The sequence below is a fragment of the Calonectris borealis genome, chromosome 10, assembly GCF_964195595.1.
Source record: "Calonectris borealis chromosome 10, bCalBor7.hap1.2, whole genome shotgun sequence".
In the NCBI taxonomy this organism is placed as follows: Eukaryota; Metazoa; Chordata; class Aves; order Procellariiformes; family Procellariidae; genus Calonectris; species Calonectris borealis.
This window is the reverse complement of record NC_134321.1, coordinates 11,739,557-11,766,769: the sequence shown is the minus strand read 5'-3', so window position 1 is coordinate 11,766,769 and position 27,213 is coordinate 11,739,557. Positions and strand designations below refer to the sequence as shown.

The following is a 27,213-nucleotide window of genomic DNA, read 5'->3' as shown; positions in this document are numbered from 1 at the left end:
GGAAGGTGTTACCTTGCGTTGGTCGCCTGTCTCTGGCCATAAGAAGCTTGGAGCGGATCATTACTGTAATCCCAAAGCAGAAATTGAACAGTGTATTTTCAGATGTGTAATCTGTGGGTTGTCTGCCAAAAAAAGTCAGTGGTTCAGCAGCAATGTGAGTTGTGTCTGTTCTGACAACCAGCAGGTCCTGTCCACACTGGTGGCCATCCCCCATCTGCATCTCTCATCGTCTGATCCCTCTGCCCAGTGCCTCCCCCTTCCCCTACCCCTCATTTTTCGCATGTTATGAAGGATTACATTTCAGTGCCAGTATTTTTTAAAGGGTATGGGTTATCTGAGGTGCAGGCTGTACGTGCAAAGATACTGTAGCACAGTACATGGCCCGAGCTGGGTTGGCTGCGAAAGCTCTCTGCTTATGGCTAATCTTTTGGTATTTTGAGCTGTGCGCCAAAGACTAATCAGTCACGGGGAGCAGCAAGAGAGTTTGGGTTATCGCAGGGGCTATTTCAAAATGAGGAACTTTGTGCACCAGGCGCAAGGGACAGATGCGTGGTTCTCCTGCAGAAGGAGAGGAGCCCTTGAGGTGCTCCTGGCCGCACCAGGGAGCAGATGCTTGAGAAGCAGAAAGAGCCCACGCTTGCTCCCTTGTTCTATTTTTCCATGTTTTACCAGCATCGATTTGACAATCAATAACTTCATCCTCAGTTAATTAGGGTTTGTACCACTGTACGTGGGAGCAGATCCTGGGCCGGGCGCGGCCCCATCTGGATTCTTTCTGCCCTTGCTTTCGGGTCAAGCTGTAGCTGTACTACTCAGCCTAGTAGCACACTGTAAATGGCTTCTCTGCTGCTTTTTATTTATCCATATCGAGTTCATCAGATGAAGCCAGAGCTTCCTGGGGCCATCCGAAGCTTCCTGGAGGGGGTACTCTTGCAGGCAGATGTGGCTCCTGGAAGGCAGACATGTGTCTCCGGGAGGCAGACATGCGTCTCAGACTTGGATTGCTCCTTTTGGACTATGTGGTTGTAAGAGCATTTTCTTACAATATATTTCCTTGGGGGAATCTGATGGACTTAGATCTCGGATACCATCCCCACTAAGTGATACAGTAAAAATAACCTATTATTCTCTGGTTCTGACCTGGGCGGTGACAACATATTGTTTCAGCATCTCTGTCAGACTATTTCCCTTAAGAGCCATTTTAACCTCACCCAGTGGGACATAACTAAAGGAAATGAAACTCCAACCCCATTAAGGAAAAAGACAATGCCTTTCACTAAACAAACTTGATTTTCTTGGCTTTTCTTCGCCAAGGAGAATCGCCCGTACCCCCCACCCTTGCAGCCTTTGTAGACAGTTCCTGTAATTGGGAATGGCTGGGTGGACACCAATGGTTGGCAGCAAAGGGGGATAAATCTGACATCCCTTGAACGTGACATGGGCTGGGACCGCAGTCCCAGGTGGCCACTTAGCGTCAATTCCTATGGTATTGGTCGACGGTACGTGCCTGCCAGCCACAGCTGCCGGCCCTCGAAACACAATCGGGATTTTAGCAAGACTAGATAAGAGATACCCAGTAGAAGTGGGCTGTTACTGATTTTGTGCGAGCGTTGGGTAGGTACTGTACCCTGCCCCCCTAGCGAGAGCTGGTGACTAGCAACAAACTTGTGGTGGTCCATCTCCTGGCACCCGTACAGCGAAACGGCCACCCCAAAAGCAAGCGTGACCTTGAGGATTTGTCATTTGTGGGCTAAGGGAAAGATCACGATCCATCTTCACACTCCAGCTAAGGCCAAAACAAAATTTACACTCAGTAATTAGGTTTTCAAGCATGGCCATTAATTTGGGGTGTCTTAAGACAAATTAGAAATCCCTTTTTAAAATGCAGTCCCATGCAGTTAAGAAGTAGGAGTCTGAAAAGGCACCGTTTCACACTTCGTGTGGGTAATTAGGACAAACCACAGGGTGATCTCCTTGTCCCTGGAAGAGTTAGGGTTTACAGAATGTAATCAATTGGTCAGGCTTGCAAATTCTGGATAGAACTGAGTAACACCTGGGTCAACGTAAATCCGCAGGCAAGAAGATTAGAGCTGGCAGAAAAATAAAGAACTCTGTGTCGCAATATAAAAGTAGATTGCAAAAAATTGCAATCCTGGAAGAGTTTTTCATTTCAGAGGTGGCTAATGTCCGTAGGTCCCCTCATTTTCTTGACATAAATGTTTCCTGTGTGCCCAGTGTTCTGTTTCGGGGTATTTCCAGTACCAGTCCCCGTGGGGAGCAGTTAAGCTCCTATTTCAAATCTTAATCCTGCAAAGATCTAAAAATGTATATATCTCTGTGCCCTGTTAAGCAGTTTATGGCTGTCCCAGCAGTTCACCAAAAAATTGTCGCAAAAACAAGAGTGTTCCCTAAACACTAGGTGTGAGACACTCTCTCTTGCACACTTTCTTCCTCTGTTGATGAGTATTTCAGTAACCCCTGTGAAGAACAGCTTCCGTGGGAGACAGTCCAAATGCCCTCCATTCCTCAGCCCAGAATAGCCTGTTGCCTGATGATTATGACATTCTCCTGCAAGATTAAAGATGGGGATTCAAGCAGCACAAATTCCAAAAGAAAGTGAAATTGGACTTTCTCCATGCCCGGTTGCTGTTGCAGTGAGAGCAGGACATTAGCCACCTTGTAGGTACCTCTTTGAAGAAAAGCGGTTGCACCTACTGGGTTTTTTTTTCTCCCCCAAGAGATGACTCCAGGGGATGATGCAGGGTGGTACCTGTTTGGGGCTTGGAGTGAGATGCGGATGTCCCAGGGAGGTTAAGGTTACTGTGAATCCCTCTCGGAGGCACGTCCATTAATCTCCATGCATGATACTAGGAACACGAGTTAGCTGTTGTGAATTAATTCCCTGAAGCAACTAGGTGCCTAAAGGCTGTTATAGAGCCGGCCCTACCATTTTTATTCAGTTACTGAACTACTTTATCTCATACCATGTCTCTAACAGCGACCAATAGGAGGTATTTTAGAGGAATATGTGTCCTGCCCTCATACCCCTCCAGTGGGTGGTGATGACCCGTCACCCTGTGATTAACTTTCTCCTTCTATGAGCTCTCTCTGCTGTTGACAAGGAGGTATTGCAGTTGCTCAATCCCCTCTGTGCGGTCAGCGGTGGCCTTTTTTAAAAAACAGTAGAAAGTCATAATGATTAGCATTGCGAAGAATGAAGTCCCTTTTTAGATCATGACCTGATAGGCAACTGCTGTCGCAATAACTGTTACTGCAAAGGCCACCAATATGTCAGTGGGGCAAATATCGAGCTGCTGTGGTTTGCAAAAATGTTAGCCTTCTGAAACTTTCCGTAGTCGATGGAAAGATTTACGGGCACAGTGATGCATATCTATCTCAAAATCATGTTTGGATTAAAAACTTCCTGCAGAGCTAATGTCAGCTCAGGTTTCAGGTCACTGCCACAAGCTAAATCAGGTTAGAGATCAAAAACAGCAAGCAGGTACGAGGGAGGCTTGCAGCTATCAAATGGCATAATCTCTAGCATGATTTTTTTATGACTGTGCACCCATAATGACATGTACAAGCAGGGAATGGTTGTGGTCTGGAATAAACTTGCTGGTTTGCCTGGTTCTGGTGAAAATTTCACGTGCTTTTCAGTATCAAAACACTATGCAAAAATAACTGGTCAGATCCAGCTAAAGTCACTTGAGTTATGTGGGGAATGAATTGGCCTCATGTGCCTGAAATCTGATGTAACATAAAAGCTACAAGTTATTCCTGAACTGTTTTCATTAGGAAATCCTGGATAAAAAGGCACTTGTTAGAGTAATTCTTTCTGTTGTTATTTTTACACAATCTATGATTTTTGAGCATCATAAATTATATATATAAACTATAAAACGAGCTATGATTTAATATGCTTTGGGTTTTGCATCAGGTGACTCATGCCACTGGCTTTTTAATTAACTAAGGAGCCATCATTCTTGGCAGACTGTTCAATTACATAAGTGCGTATAAGACAATAATTGAATATAAAGGTTTATTTTTGTCCCTTTATTGATGTCAAGGGAAAACAGTGCAGTTATGAAAATGGAATAAACTGAAAAGATTCCTTCAGTTCCTGCAGGTTGATTAGGACAAATGACTTTCCATTCCAGTTTTTATGAATGTATAATTTTCTGAAAGCTTTATAATACTTCAGGGAAAGGAAATTGCAGGCAGTAAATGATACAGGATGGTTCAGGTTATTGGGAAATAGAGGAACGGGTTTTATCTGGAAAGGTGAGATTTACTATTCTGCTGTATTTCACTTAAATGTTTGAGAAGGAATCAGATGCAGTGATTTGTACCTTATTATGGGCATGGCAACCGCATGAGACACTTGCTCAGTAACACCATTTGCTGATGCCGATGCAGTGTGCACTCTTTATATACCTTTCGTCTGCAGCCAGCAGGTAGGCAGCAGTGTCAAACCTTTGCTATCCCCTACATTGCATTGGCTGCAGAGAGGTGACCGCAGAGTCCAGGTGTGGTTTGTCTCCCCTGGTCAGTGAAGGCAGCAGATGTATTTTCATATCTCAGCTTGATAAATAGCCCTGGTTTTTATGGAACTGGGTTTGGTCAAACAGTTCTTCCAGTGTTAGAGAGCTTTACCAGTAAATTCTGTTTAATAAACCCAGGGTGTTTTCTGTTTTTCTATGTAGAAAGCAGAAATATGGCAACAAAGGAAAAGCTTCAGTGCTTGAAAGATTTCCACAAGGACATCCTCAAACCTTCCCCCGGCAAGAGCCCGGGGACACGGCCTGAGGATGAGGCAGAAGGAAAGCCGCCCCAGCGGGAGAAGTGGGCGAGCAAGATTGACTTTCTGCTGTCCGTGGCTGGTGGATTTATTGGTTTAGGCAATGTCTGGCGGTTTCCGTATCTCTGCTACAAAAATGGCGGAGGTGAGTATTTCTTTATTTCATTCTTATGAATCAATTTGTCTGCCTTACGCTTACTATTTTTCAGCGCCTTCATCCAATTTTTAAAAAGAATAATTGCACATCTGTTTTCTGCCTCCTTCACCAGTCTTTGGGAGAGATTGTTTCATTACTTAACAGTTTTTGTTAAAACTTAATTAGGGAAAAACAATAGCAATTTAGAATTTTATATTACTGAACCTTTTCTGCTCTTTTACTTCTGCTACAATTGAGTCTGAGTTTTATCCGAAAGGTATGCTGTTAATATAGACCAGTAGGATTTCAGACCAGTGGATTTCAGGGTAAGAGCATTCTGAGCCACGTGAAACTGTTGTGTGCATAACCCCATTGTTATTGCAGATTTTCATGTTAAAAAGGTAAAAAAATGCCCTTTCCAGCTTCATAGACCCACTTGCAGGGTTTGAATATGTGCAAAAATATCCCAGAATAAGATTATTGTATACTGATATTAAAGTATCAAATATGTATGTTTGTTTATATATGTCCATTAACACTTTTTAGACTATCTTCTGTAAAGTCACTGACTTCATCTCAATTTTGTACTGTTACATTTTCTCAACAGGTGCATTTCTTATACCTTATTTCATTTTCCTGTTTGGGGGAGGTCTTCCCGTGTTTTTCCTGGAGGTGGTGCTAGGACAGTATACCTCTGAAGGTGGAATTACATGCTGGGAAAAGATCTGCCCTATTTTCACTGGTTAGTACATCTTCTTGTGCTTTACTGATTAAAGACACCTCTGTAAACCATGTGCAGCAACACCGTTCCCCTCATGTCCGTTAATTCAGCTATTTGCTGTAGTAATTGAGGGTATGATATTGGTTCCTGGAAAGGTAGAAGTCGGAGAGTCTGAAGGACAAAGTAAAGTATTGATTTTGATACTATCATCTTGTTAACCGGCAGAACTGCCGATAAGCAAGAAAGAAATTGCATATTATGCCTTAAAAAGGCAATTTTGTTCGCAGGTACCAGAGAAGGTGTTTTTTTGGAAAGCTAGAGTCTTTTACATGGCCTTAGTGAAAGCATCTTCAAAATATTATTCTGGTCTGGAAATCAAACTCCTTCTGCCATGTGAAAGCTTAGCTTTGGCATCATCCCTCTGTTACTGATACAGCCAAAACCTGGACAGCATTTTGGGTAGGACTAGGAATGGGACTTTTGTCATAACTGAGCAGGTCCTGGCAAACAGGCATGTTGGCCTGGTGTTATTCAAGGGCCTTTGCTAGCAAATGAAGAATCACTCATGCTCACAGGAATTACATGAATGCCACTCTGGAAGTTATCTAGAATGAAAAATCAAAGACAGGTTAGAAAAATTACCGAGGATGCCTATCTCGTGTAGAGATTACCCTCCATAGCCAGACAGCACAGGCAGAATAATTTGGAATAATTACACTAAACAGAGCAGCACTCTTCAAATCCCATTTGGAAAGAGTGGGCACTTCATGGTGACGTGTCTCTAGCTTTGCCACCGTCACTGTTCCAGGCATCTCTCTCCCCCATGTCACCCCAGGCAGAAGTGAGGGCTTTCTCTGTGGCTCACTCTCCCACCTAATACTCAGAACGCTGCTGAAGTTGATGTAATTGTGCTGCTTTAGCTCCATTTTCTTCCTCCTCCTCCCACTTGTATGAAGCCTTTTTTTTTGAGGAGGAGGAGGAAGGAATGTTCCTTGTTTAAATAACCATCTCCCAGGCATCCATAAAGAGAAATTGTAGCTCTAATAATGTGACTAGCTGTATATCCTGAATGAGATGCAGCTGTACAGAATAAATAGCACTTGCTCTGGTTGTTTTCGCCTGGCATAGGTATAAAAATAATCTCTGGTGGTAAAGACTTGTTGCAGTAAGGTTTGAAACTATAAAATATGAGGCAGGTATCCCAGGTGCTGGGGTAGCCATCAGAGTGATGTTAAAGGGAACCTCATAGGCTTTCCATCCTCTTGTAAGAGACTGCTCTGAGTTTTTAAAGGAAATCTCTTTTTTTTCCCTGTTATTCCTAAATGGCAAACTTTGTAAGCTTTTTGGAGCTAAAAGGTTTTCAGTAAAGAGGACTTTTCAGAGTCCTTTCATTTTGTACTTAAAAAAATAGTGACTGCTTCTTAGTTAAGACATAACATGCATCTGCTGGTGGAGCTAAACTGCCGAACTAGGAGAGAGATACCAGACTCAGGAGAACAGTTGTGGTATTTAATTAAAGCCTCCACCAGAATAGCATTCCGCCACCTCCTGAAGTTGTGTAGGACTCGCCCTTATCTGCCCATGACCCTGCTTATAAAAACAAACAGGGAACATTTTTTATCGTCAAATATTGATAGCAGAGTTAAACATTGATCTAATTAACCATAACAGCTACAAATATCATGCTTCCTTTGCACAAGTGAAATTGGGGCAGAAACAGCAGCTTTCACATTGATAGCTTTGGAATTTTCCTTTTTAACTCATTCAAGAACTGTCTTTTTTTTTGCCCCTAGGCTGAGCCAAGCCAGTCGATAAGTGTGAGTGGTGCAGGGGCTGCCCAGCCGAGCTGCCTCCAAGGAAGCTGGCTTGGGGGACAGTGTGGTGAGAATGATGTTGCCCAAGCAGGTACCTAAGATGGGAGATGGTGTAGCTCTCAAATAAGCAAAGTGTGATGCCTTGTTTTCCTTTTAATAAAACTTGAAATAGCCAGGTTAGTGTTAAATTGGGTAGACGTCCTGCAGACCTCCCCTCCGATGTCAGCAAACCACAGCCGGAAACTCAACCCTGAGTGCCCATGCTAGCCAGAGATGGTGGCAGGTCTGTGCTTATGTGTGATCAAGTTGAGCTGAGCTTCCAACAGCGGTGTGGTAGAGCGGGATACAAGCCCGCAACACAGCGGGAATAGCATCAGCTCCACGAGATCACAAGGTGCCCTAGCATGAAGCGGCTGTCACGTCTGCACCTATTTCTTTTCTCTCCCCCTCTCGCCAGGAATTGGTTATGCTTCCATAGTGATTGTGTCCCTTCTGAACGTGTACTACATCGTGATCCTGGCCTGGGGACTCTACTACCTGTTCCAGTCGTTTCAGAGCGTCCTGCCATGGGCGCACTGCCACCAGAAGTGGAACACGCCAACCTGCGTGGAAGACACTCTCAGGAAGAACAAAACGCTCTGGATATCACTGAATGCCACTAACTTCACCTCTCCTGTCACAGAGTTTTGGGAGTAAGTACCCGCTCTTCGTGGTGCCTTTGGGGTGTTTCGGTGGCATGAGATTTTATGGAAGCCCCATGGGGAAGATAGGAAAAGAAGATTGCTCTGGATGTCAGTCGTTTGACCAGTGTTTGCTACCGGTTCTCGCCCATCCTGAGGCAGACTGGTCAGTGTGGGAGCAGTGCAGGAAGGCATTAGATGTGTAACTGCGTTCATCTTAGAGCGTACAGGGAGCCCTAAAAACCCTGTGTAATTTCTGATTTGGAAGAAAACTTATTTCCTTCTTGGTTGGGATTTTCTAAATGCAGCACAAGAACAGAAACAAGTCACTTCAGATGCCCTGATAGCATGGATTTACAGTGGAAACAATGACAAATCACCCCCATTGTGGTTGCCTTTCCCTCTTCCCCAGCTGTTAGCATTTGCAGTACACTTTGTGAGGCTATAACACATCTCTTATCAGTCTGACAATGAAGCAAGGCATTGACCTCACCAGTAAAACTGCCAGAGGTGCTGAACGTTGTCCTGTACTGTAGGTTTCTCATCTTTGTTACATCATTTTTCTCTGCAGTCTCTGAGGAGACTGTTTTGCCAGATGCCTGGATTTCATCAGACCTAAGCTTCGTATTCCCATTTCTCTCTTATTTTTCAAGTTTTAAATTATATTGCATAACCTGATTCCTGAACGGGCATGACCTCAAATCTCCGTGTGTTTATATAGGCGTCAAAACATAGCAGCAGAGGAAGACACCTGTAGGGAAACTTAAATCCAAAGGATCCACAAATAGCTTAGGAAGAAATTTTTTTTTCTTGGCTTGCTCAGATGGTCAATTAAGAGTAGAATTAGTTTCTGACCCAGCTTGGCATTTTCAGCATGTTTAAAGTCCAGTTTGGTCCCTGATCAACTTGTACCTACTTCTCTATTTTTAAAAGGAAGTGTCAGCCAATAGCCCCAGCAGGAATGATGTTCATGTCGAAGATATTTGGCATGCGTTAGAAAAAAATACTCTTATGAACTGTTTAGAAAAAAATACTCTCATGAACTGTGCTAAAATTTGTAACACAAGAGCCAAAATACAAAGGGGTGCAGGCTGTAAGGGCAGTCATTTTCACCGTGCCATGAGCACTGCATTTCCATGTTAGGCGACAGGTACTTTCCCAGGTGACTTCCTCCCTTGTAAATATGGAGGGAGCTGGAAAAGGTTTGTTAAGTGGTACCTTTGGATATTTTGGGGGAACTTAGAGGCAAGTTGCAGTAGAACAGGAAGCAACTCTCACTCCTTTGGACTCTCCTACAATGACTTTGGGACTGAGGGCCTTGAATCCCAAATGAGTGGCTGACTTGGCACGGGTGCACAGTGCTGCCCCTGAAATAGAGTTTATCTCCTAGGACTTCAAAAGCACTGTCTTCATCTTCAATTTTGTGCAGTAATTTTGCTCACAGGTCCTCTTGTACCTGGGGGCAGGCGTGAGCTTAGCAGCCTCCTGATGTGGCCACGGCGTTGTCCTGCTCCAGAAGCTTCTGCTCCTGTAACGCGCAGATTTACGGGCTGGGTTGTCTCACACATTAGAAGTGGAGCTGTTAGTTAAGTTTCCTCTAAAAGAAACCAAGTTTCTGTCCTCAAAACTCAGGCTGAACCAAATCCTCCTGTAGACACAGCCTAACAGATGTAGTCAGGCTGGAGGTGCCCGAGGCTGGAGGACGAATCCTTGATCCTCACAGCGCTTTCCCCTTCCCTCCGTCTTCCCCTCACTGTTCCTGTAGCACAGCCAGAGCAAAGGTTGCTCGGCGATCAGCGCTTGTGGAGGCGGCTCTCTTTGCACGTTGCAGCCACTTTAACTTGTGTCCTCAAATAACAGTTTTAAACATTGTGAACTGAACTCTTCCCTGGAGTCGTGCTAGGGAGGAGTTTGGCTCCATAATCCTATAATGCAGACATACTGTCCGTAGCTCACTGTTTCATCATGAGCAAAACTACCCTTAACAGACCAAGCTGCCTTCGGGACTCATGGCACTTACAGAGTATTAAAAATAGCTGTTCCCTCTGCATAAACAACTGTTGGTGTCTTAAAGTAAGGACAGAGATCATGCAACACTTGTAATTAAAGTAACGTAGCTTTTACATGGTGCAAGCATTTAGTATCCCCAGTTTTTCCCCAGATGTGCTACTATCCTTTATAGTTCTGAAATTAAAAATAATTTCAAGAACTTTCAGGTACTTTGCCATCATAGACAATGCCAGCTGCCAGGCAGCCAGCTACCCGCATCGAAAAGACAGGTCAATAAATAGTCTTTAACTGAAGACATCCATCTGCTTTGTGGCACAATTAATTCTGATTTAATTCAGGGGTTTGTGAGTATTTGGTTTCTGAAACCCAATGCCATTTTTATTGTGGGACATTTATGTAGTGTCCTCATCAGTACTGCTTTGTAAAACTAACGCTGCCTAGATATAATTGACCACATTGATGCATTAACCTCTTCGCATTGAATAACACGTGTCCTTCTCAGCCGGGCTGGATGTATAGTACAGCCTGACATTTCAGTTCATTTGAATTAATGTTCTGTGCAAATCACATGCTTGCTTGAGCAGCAATAAAAGGGGGTTAAGGAAATCTGGCTTTGTATGAGAAGACTTACCTCTTGGTATCACATGCTTCAGGTCTTATTTCTGAAGATTTTATTTTAAAGTCCAAAACCTTAAAGGCTTACACACGTATTAATACATAAGGGATAAGTGTTATGGGGCAATTATGGTTGAACAAAACCTCTGATTGTCTGGTGCTGGCCAAGTGTTTATAAATATTTGGTAATCAGCAGACTTTATTCATCCAAATCCCAAGAAAGACCATCACATGCTAATGGCACGTAATCCCGAAGGGAGCAACACAAAAACTAAACAAAATCTAAAGCAGCTGTCTCTGCCTTTGGGGGCAAACTTGAGAGTTTTAAAAATTGTTTCATATTTTTCTTCTAATAGTCTTCTGGTACAACTGCTTCAGTGTTAGTTATTCTTGTCCAACATGAAAGGGTGCCTAGCCTTTCCTGGTACCAAAGGTCTTGTCTGCATTCGGTTGATTAATGAGCTGGAATATCCTTCAAGGATTGCATAACTCTCCTCATTTTAATTTTGTTTATGTTCTAGAGCCAGTTACAGCTCCTATTATATTCCCATATTGCACGTCACTAGAACATACTAGTGTATGAGCAAGGTTCAACAACAAACTCGGCCACAGCCTGTTGTCCCATTTATATGAGTGACAGCATCAAGACTATAAATTAGAATTAGTAACAACTTCACGCATAAATGGCATAAAGTTAGTTGAGTGGGCTTGGCTGAATCTGAGCAGCAGTGGGTTGTGTAACAAAATTGAAGAGCTATCAGCATAGCCCGGCTCGTGCTCCTTCCTGAACTTGAATTTTCAGGGTATCGCAAATCCATGTTGAGTGCTTCTGCTGCAAAAATGTGTTGGGTTAGAATTCATGAAATAATTTTAATGCTGAGGCTCCCCTGGTAGTTCTGAGTGGATTCCTTGAGGTGGTCAGTCTTCGGGAGATGAGATAACTGAGGACAGAGCGAGCCAGCACATCACTTGCTGTGCTTGCTGCCTCACCATAGGACAGTAACATACCTGGCTCTCAGCAACCCACTGGGGTGCCCTCCAGGAAAGCTTGAAAGGGTTGCTGGGGCAAACTGTAGGTGAGATGACCATTTGCTTTTAGTTCCCTAATAAAAAGCAAAGAAGTCTTAGCTGAGTGCATTAATAGAGCTCCCTACTCCAAAACGTGTTTACAGTTAATTATTCATGGCTTCCTGAGAGCTAGCTCTATAGGTTGCCGTTTTAAAATGAACTGCCCCTTAGATTGGAAACTTGCCATTTATTTTTTAAAAAGCCACAGAAGGTTGCAGCGGAAGTTTGTCGTCTTATAAATGTATTTTCTTCTTTTGTATATGCACAGCAGGTTTTTCCCTGGTTTCTTTAGACTCAGGTGAACCAGGACTGCAACTTTATGCCAAATATTCATTACCGAGGGGTTTCTCGTAACTGCTGAATAGCTGTGCTGATTAGGGCAGACTTACCCTGTCTGGTGCCATTAGTCCTTTTCCATAACAAAATACACACATGTTTCAGGGAGAATAAAGCATTTGGTGTGAAAACACATTCACACAGGTAATCCGAGTGAATTTGGCAAACGGAGACACAAAAACAGATGGATGAGGGTTTGAGTCCTATTAAACTGGTCAATCCAGGGTTTTTTTCCAAAAACTAATTGCAAATTTTCCATCGGTGACTTCATTTGCTATTATTTCCTTGGTAGTAGCGAAAAAAAAAGAAAAAAAAAGTTTAATTAATTCAGGGGAAAAACAAACCACAGTGGTTTCTCTTGTATTGGATCCACAGGCAAAGCTGCGCACGCCTCACTTGTGGGCCTGACCCTGCTCGGCACCCCAGGCTGCTGCGGTCTCTGCTCTCCACAACTTAGGTGGAGGAAAGGGGCTGATTTTTGTAGTCATCTGAAAGTAAAATTTACTTAACGATTTGTTAGATAGCAAGGTAGTTTCTCTAGTCTCGGGGCAAGGCGTTTCTGTTGTGATTGAGGTCAAAATTGTCCTTGACTTAAAAAGGCCTTGCAGAAACTCTTCAGAGTTTAGTAGGTCCGTTTGCAGAGGAGTTTTAGCTAAGTGAACAGTAAGAAACGGTTTGTTCTTTCATACATATTTGACCAGTGAAGTAAGTACCAGGTATGACAAGGTCCGTCCAATATGTGAGGACAGTGTATGTTGCACGAAAGTAAAAAAAAAAGCTTAAAATCAGTATTTAACAATGACCCATGGCAACTGCCAAAAGAGAGAAGCCTTAATTAATTTTTCCCCTCAGGAAGAGAGTATTTTGATGGTCAGATGTTGCTCCCTTAAGACCCAGCTTATGATAGGAATCTCTTTTTATTTATTAACCTAAGTGACAGAATAAAGTTTACCAAATATCTGGAGTTAGCTAAACAAGACCCTGGTGGCGGCAGTGCTGAGGGCGGACAGCGGCGCCTCCGGGCAGGGTTTGTGTGCGGGGGCCGTGGGGGGGAACAGATAATGGCTCCAGCCTTCATCCTGCAAAGCCGCACGGCGTGATGGTTTCCTGCATTGCTTTTTCCCTTTCCTCCTGCGGCAGTTTTGCTGATGAACTGAAAAGGAGGAGAAACACATGGATGCAGGGCAGTTGCCAGCGTCCATGATGGAGACATTGTGGCACAATCCTGCCACGTGGCTTCAAAGCCGGGGTTCGTGGCAATGCCAGGGTGAGCTGGTCTTGCATCTTCAAGGGAGCAAATGTGAAAGCCGCAGTGCTTTGAGCATACTTTCTTATCTTATCCTGGGCTGCTGAAAAGAGCTTAAAATGAAATGCTGCGCAGTATATTGAACAAAAGAGTCCCACAGACCTAGGGAAGATGTAGGGCTGCAAAGCTCAGCTTTGCTCACATAAGCCATGCTGACTTAGCAAGCAGCGTTCAAAGGGGAGGGATCTGCCCATGCATCTGCTGTCCTACACACCATCATATACTCTCAGACATCACAACCAGACCCTGCATCAACTGAGCTCCTACATCTCTCTCTTGTTTTGTTTCCTTTCAAATACTCAGGCGGAATGTGCTGAGCTTGTCATCAGGAATTGAAGATATTGGTATCATCAAGTGGGATCTAGCACTGTGTCTTCTCCTCGTCTGGGTGATATGTTTCTTCTGCATTTGGAAAGGAGTCAAATCCACTGGGAAAGTAAGTGCTCTTTTACCCTTTTTATAATCATTGCAGTTAGCAGATGTTAGGAATACTAAGTAATGCTGTTCTTAAAGATATTCACCATTTCCTTGAAAAATACGTATTTTTTTCACTGAATAAAAGAGGGACTCGGATTCAGCTCACTTCGGAAAGTTATTGCCAGTGCCCAAAATGCCTGTGGGTCAAGTAACCGTTACTGGAATGGCATCAAGATGCAGATAAAAGCACGGTTCCAGTACCATTTTGCCTCTCTGAGGACGAGCGTCCCACTGATGCATGTCATGAGCATGGAAGGTCTTAGGCTTGCGATGTGTGGTGCTCTGCGCTCCCTGTCCGTGCTCTCACACCAGCCAAGTTCACTCTCAGTGCAGCGGGGTGGATGTTAACATAGCTGTGGTAGGGATGTTTTAAGTCAGTGGAAACTGCTGGATGCATAGCATTTTTGAAATGCCGCTCACTTACAGAAGAGCTCTGTGCAGACATAGGAGACTAAACTTAGGTACTCGTTTGGAAGCATTCTCCTTAACAGAGATCCTGGATAGTTTGTGGTTTTAGTCTCATTGTGTGCTCTTTAGAATCATGTTTTTCTCTAAAGGATAACGGTTAAATCATTTCTGAACCTCATCCTAGTGCAAGAAACAAATTACAGCAAATCTTGGTCAATCACTTAACAACGTGAAGCATGATATTATCACCCCTTGCATACAGTTGTGGTTTTAAACTTAGTTTCATGAGAAAAGGCTTTTGAAGCCATTGCATATGTGTGGCTTTTAGCTTTCAAACCTGTTGGTTGGGGCAGCATTTCGGATAAATCTAACAGAGTTCCCAAGATATTAAGTTCCCACGTTTCTTGTCAACTAGGTGGAAGGGAGCAACCCCGCTAGTGTCCCACCTGGGAGAAAGGCCACGATGTGAACCCACCTTTTATTGGCCCCCAGAGAAGTCAGGAGGAGTGAGCAATTGCAAATGCCTCAGCCACAGACACAGCATCATTTAGCAGTTTTACCTTGTTACACACTGCAGAGTCAACCAGGAGACAAAACTCTGTAGGAGACCAGACCTCATTAGTACCACTGTTGACTAAACTACTTGCTTTACTGTTGTTTCTGTCTTGCTTTCTGTGATATTTATCATGGAGCTTCATTAAAATCATGCTGGTGCCTTACCCTGGATTCCTGCCAGCTTTGCCCCTAAGAACAGCTTCCACACCTCTAAAGCATACGTTAACAAAAATGTTTGCTTTTCTGTTCCCTCTGATTGATGTGACCCAGTGAGGTGATTGTGTAAGTTTTATAGTAAAGGTGAACGCAATAAATCTCCCACAGTAGCCGAGTGGAAGTGCACATTTCTGTAGTACCTTTGGCGAGCCTGGTGTCTGCTCGGTTAGCTCTGAGAGGTTTTTCCAGGCTCCCTGTGCCACTATTTCAAGCCCCTGTGAAAGTAACAGGTTGAAAACAGGTCTGTTAAAATCAGTTATCAAAAAAATTGTGCTTTCTGGAAATCCAACAAAACAGTCTCATTTCTAAGACAAGGCGGTTGGTAGGAGTTCGCTGCCGCCTCTCCGCAGCGTCTGAGCTCGTGTGGGTGTGGAGCCAAAGCCCAGGAAAACCATTGGAAAGTCTCCGGTTGACTCCATTAACTTTGGGGTCAAACAAAAGTAAACTGTAAACTCTGATGGAGGACTTGAATTATTTGAGAAGTCTAGTTTACTTTAGTAGATGGTTGTTTATAGCACTTCCCTGCTTTCCAGTGTGTTAATGGCTCTTTGGAGAGAGGGGAAAAAAAAAAGACATAGTTTTTAAATCTCGTAGTAGCGTATTGGACAAATAAACATGAAATCATGAGGAAAAATAATAGTTGTGCTTATGCTTTGGATAATGTGCTTGATCTTAAAAATTCCTCCAGCGTTACAAGAGAATCCTTACCTGCAACGCAAAGGCCGCTTTGTGAGTGTTGTTTGCTTAGTTCCTGCAAGTCCAGTTTCTTGTAAGAGAACTTTGATTTTTTATAGGCCTGGCTTATATTAAAAAAAAATTCGAAAGCACAGAAACCCCCCCTTTTATCCTTCAAGTTTTGTGAAGCCAGGCTAATGTGTAATATATATTGTCAGTGGAAAATATACAGCAAATTCAAGGAGAGAATTAAAAAGGACATATATGAAAAGGTTTCCTTTCATTTTATGGAATCAGTCTCGCTCCATGAATTATTATGGCAATGCAGGCTTTGAGTTCTGCTCATTATTCTCAGAGGACACACTTAAGAAGAAAAATGGTGCATCCCGGGAGCTTTGTTGTAGTTAAACAAATTCTGGAAAACAAAAATACATTTTAACTCATGGTAGCAAACTGTAATTACCTGGGGGGATCATCTGACTCCATGAAAAATGCCCTTTCTTGAATAGTAGTGATTCTTGACTGTAACACAGCAGTTATATAAAAAATGAGAGAAACCACTGATGAGCAAAGGTAACACAGCGGTTATATAAAAAATGAGAGAAAGCACTGATGAGCAAAGAAAACAAAATGTTAGAGGTCAAAAAGTGTGAGTCTAAAGATAGAACTGTCCAAATCCAAGTTCAATTAACCCTCGTGCTGGAGGTTAAAGCAAAGGGCTCTTTCATCATATGAACGAGAAGATAACAAGAAGAGAAGTAGGCTCTTATTCAAAGAGACTGGGAATAGAGGTTAAAGATAATGAAGACATATTCTCAAAACTTGTTGAATAGAGCCTTAGTTTCCAATAATGATGTTGCTGAATAGGCAGCAAGGACAAGAATGAAGTTACGGGACTGGAAATTAGCACTGCTGAGGCTGATGCCAACCTGAAGGGCTTCATGCATTCAAGACGATGGGAAGGGAGACACTGGAGCACGGACCAAAGTATCTTCACCTCTGAAAGAAGTGCCTCACGAAATTGCCTGTAGGAGCAGTAGTAAGGCTGCACAGCGAAGTTAGAGGTAGCAGCAGAGCTTGCAAAACAATTTGCAGTTTTTAAGTTCAAATAAAGAATGAGGTAATGCTTTAGGCGCCCTTGGCAAGGGAATCTGTTCAGCTTCCCTGGCGAAGGTGCAGTTGTCATGTGAGGAGGACAAACAGGGCAAAGGCAGAATTTCTAATAAAAGTCGTAAGTTGTATAAAATCTTGCGTGTTCTCTGCCTGAGTGACGTGACCACTGTCTGGGGGGCTCTGGAGGGATTAATGAACCTGCATTGCCTCCAGGCCTAACACAATAGGTGGTAAAGACCATTAAACTAAAAATAGACACAGAAACTGAGGTCAGGTTCTTTTTAGGTATGAGGGGGCTTTGAATTCCCGTCGTTAGATTTCTCGTGATTCTGGAGGTGTAGCATTGACTGCCACAGACTAAACATACCTTTTTTTTTTTTTTTTTTTTTATTGCCAGGTAGTGTACATCACTGCCACATTCCCATTCATCATGCTCCTTGTTCTGCTCATCCGTGGTGTGACCCTGCCTGGAGCTGCAGAAGGCATCAAGTTTTACCTTTATCCTGATATCTCACGGTTAGCTGACCCACAGGTACAGAACCAGGGGTGGGGAGCGGGACAATTTCCTATGCAAAGGGGGATGGTGGAGGGTGATGGTGGTGATGCAATGGCAATAGATTTTTTTTCCATGGTTTTTAGAGGTCCAAATATAGCATGAACATTAATGCTGGGTTATATTTTCCAGAGATCTGCTTGAGAAGGTCACTGTTACATGTGTTAATCCATCTTTCCATGTGTATGTATGTGTGTGTATGCGTGTGTATTTTTTTTGTGTCAAAGGACTCTGAGGCTGTAGACTCTGTCCCGTTATACAATCTCAGCTTTCTTGTTGGTAAGGTAAGGGAGATGCATTTTTTTAATGAGGATAGTCTTTAGTTTCAAAGGAGAGACACATGAGCTTCAGAGATGGAACAACAAGCGACAACTGTGAGTACCAGTGTCACTAAGCTCCCACTGCTCAATAGGAGGAGGTTGGGAAAGAGGTGAATGAAATAATAGAAGAATGAAAACCCATGCAAAGGTGGAGAAAAATGCCTTCTGAGGCACAGGGACTACCGTTCGCTAAGCCCTGGCTAGTAGGGCTAGGCTTACTCTTTCTGTATAGGCTGTGATTAGATAAAGATTCCTGTCTGTGCTCACAGAGTGCAAATATGTGACACTTGAGCAGACCAGCATCGTTTCAGCCAACAGTGATCATGTGAGAAATGCAAAAAAAATGCAATACCCCCAAGAAAAAAGAAAACAAGTGATCTTTGAAAATAACAAAATGGTCACAGTGAGAGGGAATAACGTCTGCCTTTGCTATTTCCTTCTATTGAATATTTGGTTAAAATAAAACTCCAATGATAGCTAAATAACTGAAGTAGGAAAAGTGTAATTGAAAGAAACATTGTGGAAATTTGGTTCATTCTCTATTCTTGCCCTCTTTATACAAGACACCCTCTTCACAGGAGACATTATATTTTATGAGTGAATCTTCTTTTATGGGACTCTATCATTTTTATGATCTACTATTAGCCCTAAGCCCAGAGCATCAACCAATAATGTAGAAGAGATTCATGCGAGCTGGCAGGCCCCCTCCCACGGTCTAGCAAAAGCAGCATCTCCAAGAAGACACCAGTCAGCAAGGTGCTGGAAAGCGATGGTGGGAGGGAGGAGGTAATGGTCTACAGTCGTAATTCTCACTTGCTCAGACTCCTTGGTGGTTTCTACTGGCGTTAGCAGACTTGCATTAGCAGAAAGAAGTGAACAGATGGGATTCAATGGATGCATTTTGATAGCTTGCCATATATTTATTAACTGGGAAGTTGATAGTGTGCTGTTATTTCACTCTGTATATGTTTTTTTAATGTAATCAGAAGAAAGAATCATGAGACCGAGATCAGATACATATCTTATAAAGTGCATTATATTTTGCTTGTTTTCCCCCCACTCCTATGGCTTTTTATCTTGCATTTGAACAGATACAAAACCAACCGAGAGCTAGAAAAATAAACAAACCGAATACACAAACCTGTTTCTCAAGCTTTTCACATCCTCAGTTTAGTGACTCTGTCGGCTGATTCTAACTGAAATGAGTTACAACAAAAATGAGCAATGTTATAAATACTTCTGCATTTCCTATTACGCTGAAACACATTTATTGTTGCGCCAACAGGAAGGATCAGCTGAATGACTAAGAAACTAGAAATACTGAGCATCTCTGGGGAGGGGATACAGGAACTGTTGAAGAGATGATGTTCTTGTAGGCTCTGACGCTAACGATTTTCTTTTCCCTGTAAAAGCCAAACTTGCAAATGTGATGTTCGCTTTCCCTCCCTCCCTGATCCTTTAGCTGTCACCCTCAGTGGAAGCAATTATTTTGTTGATTTTGCATAGTTTGAACTGTGTGTTTGCATTGAGTGTTGCAGTGCAACGATGCCAGTAATAACAGTCTTTCCGTCTTTCCCTTTAGGTCTGGATAGATGCAGGGACACAAATCTTCTTCTCATATGCAATCTGCTTAGGAGCAATGACTTCCCTGGGGAGCTACAACAAGTACAAATACAACTGCTATAGGCAAGTTTCCATCCAAGGGGGTTTAGTGTTTTAGCTAAATGATGTAAATAAAGTAGGGACAATGGGTTAATTTTTTTTTAATTAACTTGCTCCATGACATATGTGTGACTTAGGGACTGTTTGCTGCTGGGATGCCTGAACAGTGGTACCAGTTTTGTGTCTGGCTTCGCAATTTTTTCCGTCCTGGGCTTCATGGCACAAGAGCAAGGGGTGAACATTGCTGATGTGGCAGAGTCAGGTACGATGGTATTGGTGGCAGTGGTGGTGGGCACTGCCGCCTAGCGTGTGAGCAAAGTTCTGCAGACTCAATCAGCTAACATCTAAGCAATAAAAACAGAACAAGATTTCCCATAATCTCCAGAAAAATAAGCACATTGTTGATTTGGGCTTTCATCTAGAGCAGTGAGGGTTAGCCGGGGTTGTATTGTTTACTCTGTCTTGATTAACAGGGCAGCGAACACATTTCCTAGAGTATGCTAATCCATTTGAGTTGAGATTAGAGTTAAGATAACGACATCTTTATCCAGAGTCCAGAATGTCATTGATTCGAGAATTTATTCCATCCTTCTTTTCAGACTACCTTTATTTTCATTCAAATGCAAATAGCCAGTGTTTATGTATTTTTCATAGCTTAGCTTTGCTTGCTCGCGGTGGAGCACTGCGGTGGGAATATTACCTTGGCCTTTTGAAGGGACATACACACATATATTCCCAAGTCTCACTGAAAGGCAAGAGAAGTTGGAGAACTCCATCTCCTGGGTGCTGTGCACCATTTCATCCACAGGAACTCTAGTTGTTGCAGTCCTGCATTTGTCCTCTGTAGCTTCAGGGTGAGGTTGACAGAACTGTGAGAAGTCCATTTTGAAACTGGATGTACACTTAGGTTCCCCCCTTATTTCAGAACTGTTCTTCCCATTAACATTCAGCTACGCACTTGCAGCTGAAGAAAGCTAAATCCTCATAGCGTGTGAATGTATCTCAGACAAAACAGATGACATTTTTTCCTCTCTGCATGTCTTGTCCATGAGGGCAGGTGTAACCATGTGTTTTCATGTAGAACAGACAGATTAGATGGGAATTACCATCCAAAAATAATGAGTCAGGCCTTGACAGCCATGAGGCTTAAAGCTAATCAGATTCAGGTAATAACAATGTCACCTGAGTGCACTTTTGGCATTTCTTTCTGATTTTTTTGGGCAATTTTAATTCACCGGCATAGTATTTGAAAGCTTTCCTCTGCAAAAATGCTATTAAAAAGTCAACATATCTTCTAAACACATAGCTCTGGGAGTTAAGTCTTTAAGAAAAGTATCTCACTTCACAAGGGCTAATGAAAAACTGATGACATTGGTGGCACCGCGGGATTCTTGGGTGGCTGCAATTGGCATAACTCTTGCAAGTGCAATTAGTTAATGGTCTTGGCCATAATGCTTATTTTGATTGGAGGTTGATTGCTTTGTTTGAAAACAGGAAGCAAGGGAATAATCCTATTGAATGAATCATAAATAGCCCCGTTTTTTTTAATATGTAGGTGGATCAATTCCAAGAGTAGCATTTTTAAGTATTTCCACATTAGATTTTTATCTGGTCAATATTTATTCTAATTTTTATTATTAAATCTCTGATAAACAGGCAGTTATATTCCTGTTGCTTGACATTTTTAGAATTAAACAATTTTATAGTAACACTGGGTTGTTAAGTAATGTTTAAATACAAACGAACTAACAGACTTAGTGTTTACATAGCATTTTTTCATCAACAGCTCAAAAAGCATTTTTTTAAAGGAGGGATTTTATTGCTTATTATAGGGGCAACAAGGGCACTGATTAGCTTCCAAACTTGGTTTTCGGTTTCTTGCATATTTTGTTGTTGATTCCTTCAGGTTTTCTACTTTACTTAAATTCAGCCCCAGTCGCTAACAGCCAGAGATTGCAGCTGCCTTACTGTTCAGTGGGTTGCCCATCATCACTGGCTGGTCTTCGGCTAAATCCTAAGGGACATTTTTACATGACAGTAAACATTACCAAAATTATCCAAAATGATCCAAACCACTTCCCATGGTTTGGGAACCAAACCTTTCTACTGCCTTTCTCGGCAGAAATCAAGCGCAAGAGCCACTGGAGACTGCTTGGTCCCCCTGGGATGAACGTCCCAGGACCCGCGCGGGGCCATGGCGGGGGGCTCTCGCTGCCACTGCTGCCCTGCTGCTGACTTCTCAGCACAGAGACATTCAGCAGGCGCTTGAGCCTCTTTTTTTGGCCTTGCCTTTTTTGGTTCCTTGTGATGCAAGGTCAGAACCGCTCCTCTGGGTCAGGAAAAAGGTGAGCAGAGGCACTGCCGCTTGGCTGTAGCACCAGGGAGAGGACGTTGTCCACAGGGCCAAGACCTCCTGCTCCCCCCCATCTCTGCCCAGTGAGTTAAATCCCTCCTGCCCTATGCGTGACACCATTTGTTTCCTTGTTTGCCCTCCTGCAAGCCAGGGGAACAAATTTGTTGACAGCAGAATCTCATGGCCACATTTTTCACCTGTGCCAAATTCAGCCTTGGTGCAATGTTCCTGGGACACCCTCGTCAGCGAGGGGTGGCTCCCGCTGAAAGCACTGGTCGCTGCTGCCAGCCTTCACTGGCTTAGACTTACACGACAGTTACATTAGACCCCTTTGACTTCCTGGTGAAAGGAGACTTCTAATAAATAGCACTTGATTTTTATCAGAAATGCTTTTAAAGGGAGAGAGGAAAGCAGGGGGGCTCAACAGAGCCATAGTGAGTCCTGTCTAATCTGTCCTGCGTCTCTGGCTGGAACAAATACATTACCGCCTGTGCAATATGTAGCAGTGTTAAAACAACACAAGATCTGCCTTGTTTTTTTAAATCCAATTGCAAACAAATTCAGATTAAGCAGGCCTGACTATAGTGCCTTGGCCTTCCTAATGCCTGCCCGGTCTCTGCCTCCGCAGTGCTCTGCTCCCGGGGCGCGTCCCCAGCCGTGCCGCAGCACTTCGCCGGCAAACGGCCAGCGAGTGGGCCGGGATTGTGGCAGTCCTAATTAGCTCTTAATAGCAGCCACAAGTGCTTCACTTTTGCAAAACACCCTTCAGAGCAACACAGTTTCAAATTAAATACAATTTTTAGATTATTTATGTTCAGTCGAGGGGATGCCAGGAACATTTTCTTTCACATGGACTTTTCTCTTTATATTTCAACACTTAGTTTCAAAGGAAAATCAAGGCTAGCACAGGGCTTAGGGCACTTGGTATTAGACTGTATCACAGTGCAAGGACAGTTTCACTGGCCAAAGCATACAGAATTGCAGCTAGTTTTGAGGAGAGCAGTTTTACATCTGTCTCATCAATTGCACAGATCAGCTACAAATGCCATCTGGTAGCGGTTCTCCCTCAGGGAGGATCTACTATATTTGCTGAATTAGGGGGAAAAAAGCAAAGCCCCCCCAAATTTGAGACATTCACCAATTTTTTGGTATCTTCTGTCATATAAAATCTTAGTTGTGTTTCATTTTAAATAAAATTAGTTGCTCGATTGTTGGCTAATTTGTATTTATTTGTGTTCAAATATTTTCAGTGACTTAAAGTTTTGTTTAGTTTGGAAAAAAGCCATCTTTTTTTTCCTCTTTCTCTTGCTTCTTTTTCCATCTTTCTTGTTGGAAAGGAAAAGTGGGAGGTAGGAAGAGCAGTGTTAGAGATTTTTCTGTACAGATCAGAGATAAGATTTCTGTCCCTGCACTGCAGCAGTTTAAAAAAATTCCTCTTCCTATTGAAAATTACTTGAATCCACTTCAAAATCCTGGAAAATGCTGTTTTTTGAGGCTCCTTAAAACAAACAAGTAGATGAGCCAGGCATTCCCAGGTTTAATCTGAATTTAAATCTGCCCTCAGAATTTTTTGTTGGCTTCACAAAATTTCTATGGCCATTTTGAGAGCCTGCCAGAAATGCCAGATTGCCAGTGTTCCTGTCTCCCACTTGGAGAGGGCTCTTCCCCTCTCGACAAAAGCTCTCGTAAGCGATAGCTGGGAGCGCCTGGCTCCAGGTGAGAGCGCCTTTGGAGATCAGCGTGCGAGAGCACTGCACTGTATGCTCGGTGTGTGGGTATGTGTGAGATGCCGTCTGGTCCACGGCGCAGACGAGACCCCGTCTAGTGAGGAGCCCTTGCAAACAAGGCTTCCAGAGCAGAGAAACCAGGCACTTAGTCCCAGCCCCGCTGGTGCTCCCAGGCTGTTGCACTCTGTCCTGCACTTGGGGCTGATGTTGGTCACTCAGTGTCACCGTGGCAGGTCTGCCTAGGCTGGCCGGATAGGGGCAGATGATGTGACAGCATGGGGAAGTGATTTTACGCAGAGTGATTTTTACACACCGGCAATTCCTAACAGCAGGAAGCATTTTTTTCAGGGACCACAGCTGATGTAACTAGGAATAGCCTGATCACTTCAATGCAGCAGTGAGGGTTTGCAGAAGCGAAGGAGCAGACTCCTGGAGTGCAAACCCCTCTCTAGAAAAGCCATGCTGGGTTTGGAGGTTGCGTACAGAGGGAGGCAGTGGTTAGATTAGCAAAGATCCCAGGGAATGTTTGGAGCAGAGTCCCTTCCCTGCATGCAAAAGTTTCATCATCATCATCTTCATCGTGACAGTGTGGGCTAGCAGTGGGATTCTGCCATTCCCTGGGTCACCCCTTCTCCCCCCGGCCCCAATACTCTCCTGTGTCCGAGGGGGGCAGGTGTAGGACCACCTCCATTATTGGCATGTTTGAGACAGATGTTAAAACTGGTGATCTGTTAGGCCTCAGGGGTTTGCCTGTGGTTTCTGCTGTAGTCATGCGTGCTTCGATTTCAGATAAAAGAGCCAAACTGTTTCACTTCTGGTATTTCCAGCCGCGTTTGGATTTATCTGAACGGAACCAGGCATTCCTGCATTTGAGTGTGGCTACCTTTACCGAAGAGCTGGTATTTACTATTTCTCTTCCCTTCCCTTCCCCCTTTCCTATTTTCTCTTTCTCTAGGTCCAGGCCTGGCCTTCATTGCCTACCCAAAAGCTGTGTCCATGATGCCGCTGCCCACCTTTTGGGCAATCCTTTTTTTTATTATGCTTCTGTTGCTTGGACTGGATAGCCAGGTTAGTATGATGGGTAAGAGATATGTGGCTTATTGTCTCGGTGCTGCTGACTGAGAACAGCTGATTTTACAGGCATGAGTTAAGAAGAGAATACCTCTAATGCTGCTTAAGAGGAATTCATCTGGCTTGCTTTTTAGTGCAGGGGCTGCATTTGATGAATCTATGACTGTCGATTCATAGTATGATGCTGCTCAGTAAGTCTTTGTCATCAGGAGTTAATGGAGTCCACAAGACCAGGGCAGTACTCCTAACCTAAATATCAGTCCCAGTAGGGCCGCAAAATACCACCATTTTGGTCGCGATGCAATATTTTCCTACTTTGGAGAAGAGCTTAAATCATTTTAAAAGATAAAAGTCTGCAGCAGTCTGTTCCACAGAGTACTTTGTGCCATTGCGATCACCTGCAGTGTGTATACACCATCATTAAAACACTTGGTAAGAATTAATAACTGCTGGGCATACAGGCTTTGATAGTTGCCAAGTGCCGAAAAAGAAAAGCGAAGCTATCATGAGGCGCAAAAAGCACAAAATGTTTCGTACAGTATATCCAGGGTGGCTTCATGAGCAGTCGGAGGACAAAAGCCACAGCCTTTTTGGTGGCCTTGGGCTCAGAGGTGCCAAGCAATGTGGGATCCTGCTGACTTTCACGTCATCAGTGCACATTCAATACCTCCAAACGGGCCAGAAAGCGTCTCAGGTTCCAGCTGTACTAATTTTATAGCACATGCTGCTATTGATTAGTGAGCATGAAAAAATCAAAAAGTTCAGTCCAAGAAGCTAGGTTATTTTTCCCAGTGGTTGCTAATAGGAATGTTGGACTAAATACTGCAGAAGAACCTGTAAATCATTATTATAGGTAGTCCACTTACAAGGAAACATGGGTGACCAGGGATTATGCAGTAACTACACGTGCAAAATTGCCAAAGTTTTCAGGGCAACAGGCAGCTTTCCGCACTCAAATGGAAAGTCACTAAGATTATAAAAACCCAGTGGGTAAGGATGAAATGTTCATTTAGCCTAAATGCTCTCTCGTATGGGGAGAGCGCTGTAAATGGATTTTTACCCAGTTGTTGTGTACTTAATCTCTTAGGTTTTTGATATTCCATTTGCCCTAAATTGCTCTTTACGGCTTAATCTTTGAACTCTAGTGAGCAACTTTCAGTCATTCCAAAGTAAATGTAAAAGTGCCCAATGCCGTGGTTCAACAACCCTGTGCTCATGCAAATTGGAAGCTGTCTAGTAATTTTAAAAAGCTCCTCACTGCGTAGAATGATTAAAACTAATTGGAGCGCTTAATTTCTCTCCTCCACCCTTCTGGTTTTTTGGAGTGCAGTCAAGCAGGTTTCTGGAATGCCGGAGCAGTTTAAGATCAAATCAGCCCAAAGGAAAGGGTTGCATTTAAAAAGAAAACCAGTTTTACAGAAGTCAAAGTAACATGACAGGAGGCAACAAAATCTGGTGGAGTGTTTGCAGGACGGTCTGTATTTCCAAAACAGAGCTTCAGCTCGTGGTCAAAGAGGGCAGAGTTGTTACAGGCATTTCTGGGCACTGTAAGAGCAATGTAGACACTGGGTAGGAAAAGGTAGCTTTTCTTGAAATAATGCTATTTCTTAGACTCCCCGTGATAACTCATTAGTTATAAGATGATGTATCCACTTGAAGTGAAGATCATTTCTACAGAGGCAGCTTTGATTCTCCATGGTATCCTCATGTCTTCAGTGAACTTGGTGCTTTTGTACCTTGCCAGGCTGAAAGTACAGATCAGCTGAATGATCCCTTCTTCGGATTTGTTTGGGCGCAGTTCAGTAGTTGCTTTTCTCCATGGGTGAAATGCATCTGGTTTTCGATTAACTTTAAAACTTTATTCAAATCCAGTTTGGGTTATTTGGTTAACTCAAGTTACACATCTTACATGTAGTTTTCCAATAGCAAGTAAGTACAAATGCAGTTATCACGAAGCTAGATAAAAGTAAGATTTTTAGCTCATCTATTCTGAGCTTCATTTTTGGTTTACACATGCAAATAATTTACCAAATCTTTGTATGGGGACTGTATCAACAGCTCCATTATTGCTGCAGAAGTACCCCAGAGCCTCAGTCAGAGGTACTCTGCTCACAGGTTCAGAAAAGACAAGTTCAGTCAAGAAGTGCTGCTATTTCACATCAAAGTCTGCATTCCCTTGGCTGGATTTTCACTGGCAGACCCAAGAGTAGAATTATATCCAATTGTGGAATTAACCTAACTAGTATCTGTGAGGTTTTCTGGCACATCAAAAAAAGGCTGGGAGGTACTCTCCTAGCTTAGGCTTTTTTGAGTGTTTTCTCTCTGCCTCTTTTCTAGCATACATCTTGTATTCATCTGGAACAGCTACAACATAAAAGCCACATAAGTGCCTTCCTGTCATCAAATTAAGTTCCTTTATCCTTGCGGCTTGCATTTACAGAGCCCCTTTGGTAGTTCATAAGGCTGCTAGGAAATGAACGGCAATTCTGAAAGCTTGTTCCAACCTGAAAACTACCCCCACGCTTCAACCTCTGGGTTACAAAGGAATGGCTTCGGATTTATTTATTCAGGGCAGCATTTTGCCACAGAGTGCAGT

The 27,213-nt window shown here is 43.2% G+C and overlaps 1 protein-coding gene across 9 annotated transcripts in view; it reads left to right on the top strand.

The window, feature by feature from the left end:
* SLC6A6 (solute carrier family 6 member 6) overlaps positions 1-27,213 on the top strand; it is a 58,732-nt gene that overhangs the window by 19,629 nt on the left and 11,890 nt on the right. For all 9 annotated transcript variants that reach the window (XM_075158850.1, XM_075158855.1, XM_075158852.1 and 6 more), the window contains 8 exons: positions 4,707-4,946; positions 5,545-5,679; positions 7,930-8,164; positions 13,791-13,923; positions 17,329-17,463; positions 19,387-19,490; positions 19,604-19,728; positions 24,502-24,614. In XM_075158850.1, coding sequence (XP_075014951.1) covers positions 4,707-4,946; positions 5,545-5,679; positions 7,930-8,164; positions 13,791-13,923; positions 17,329-17,463; positions 19,387-19,490; positions 19,604-19,728; positions 24,502-24,614 — 1,220 coding nt within the window. The remainder of the gene's footprint in view (positions 1-4,706; positions 4,947-5,544; positions 5,680-7,929; positions 8,165-13,790; positions 13,924-17,328; positions 17,464-19,386; positions 19,491-19,603; positions 19,729-24,501; positions 24,615-27,213) is intronic.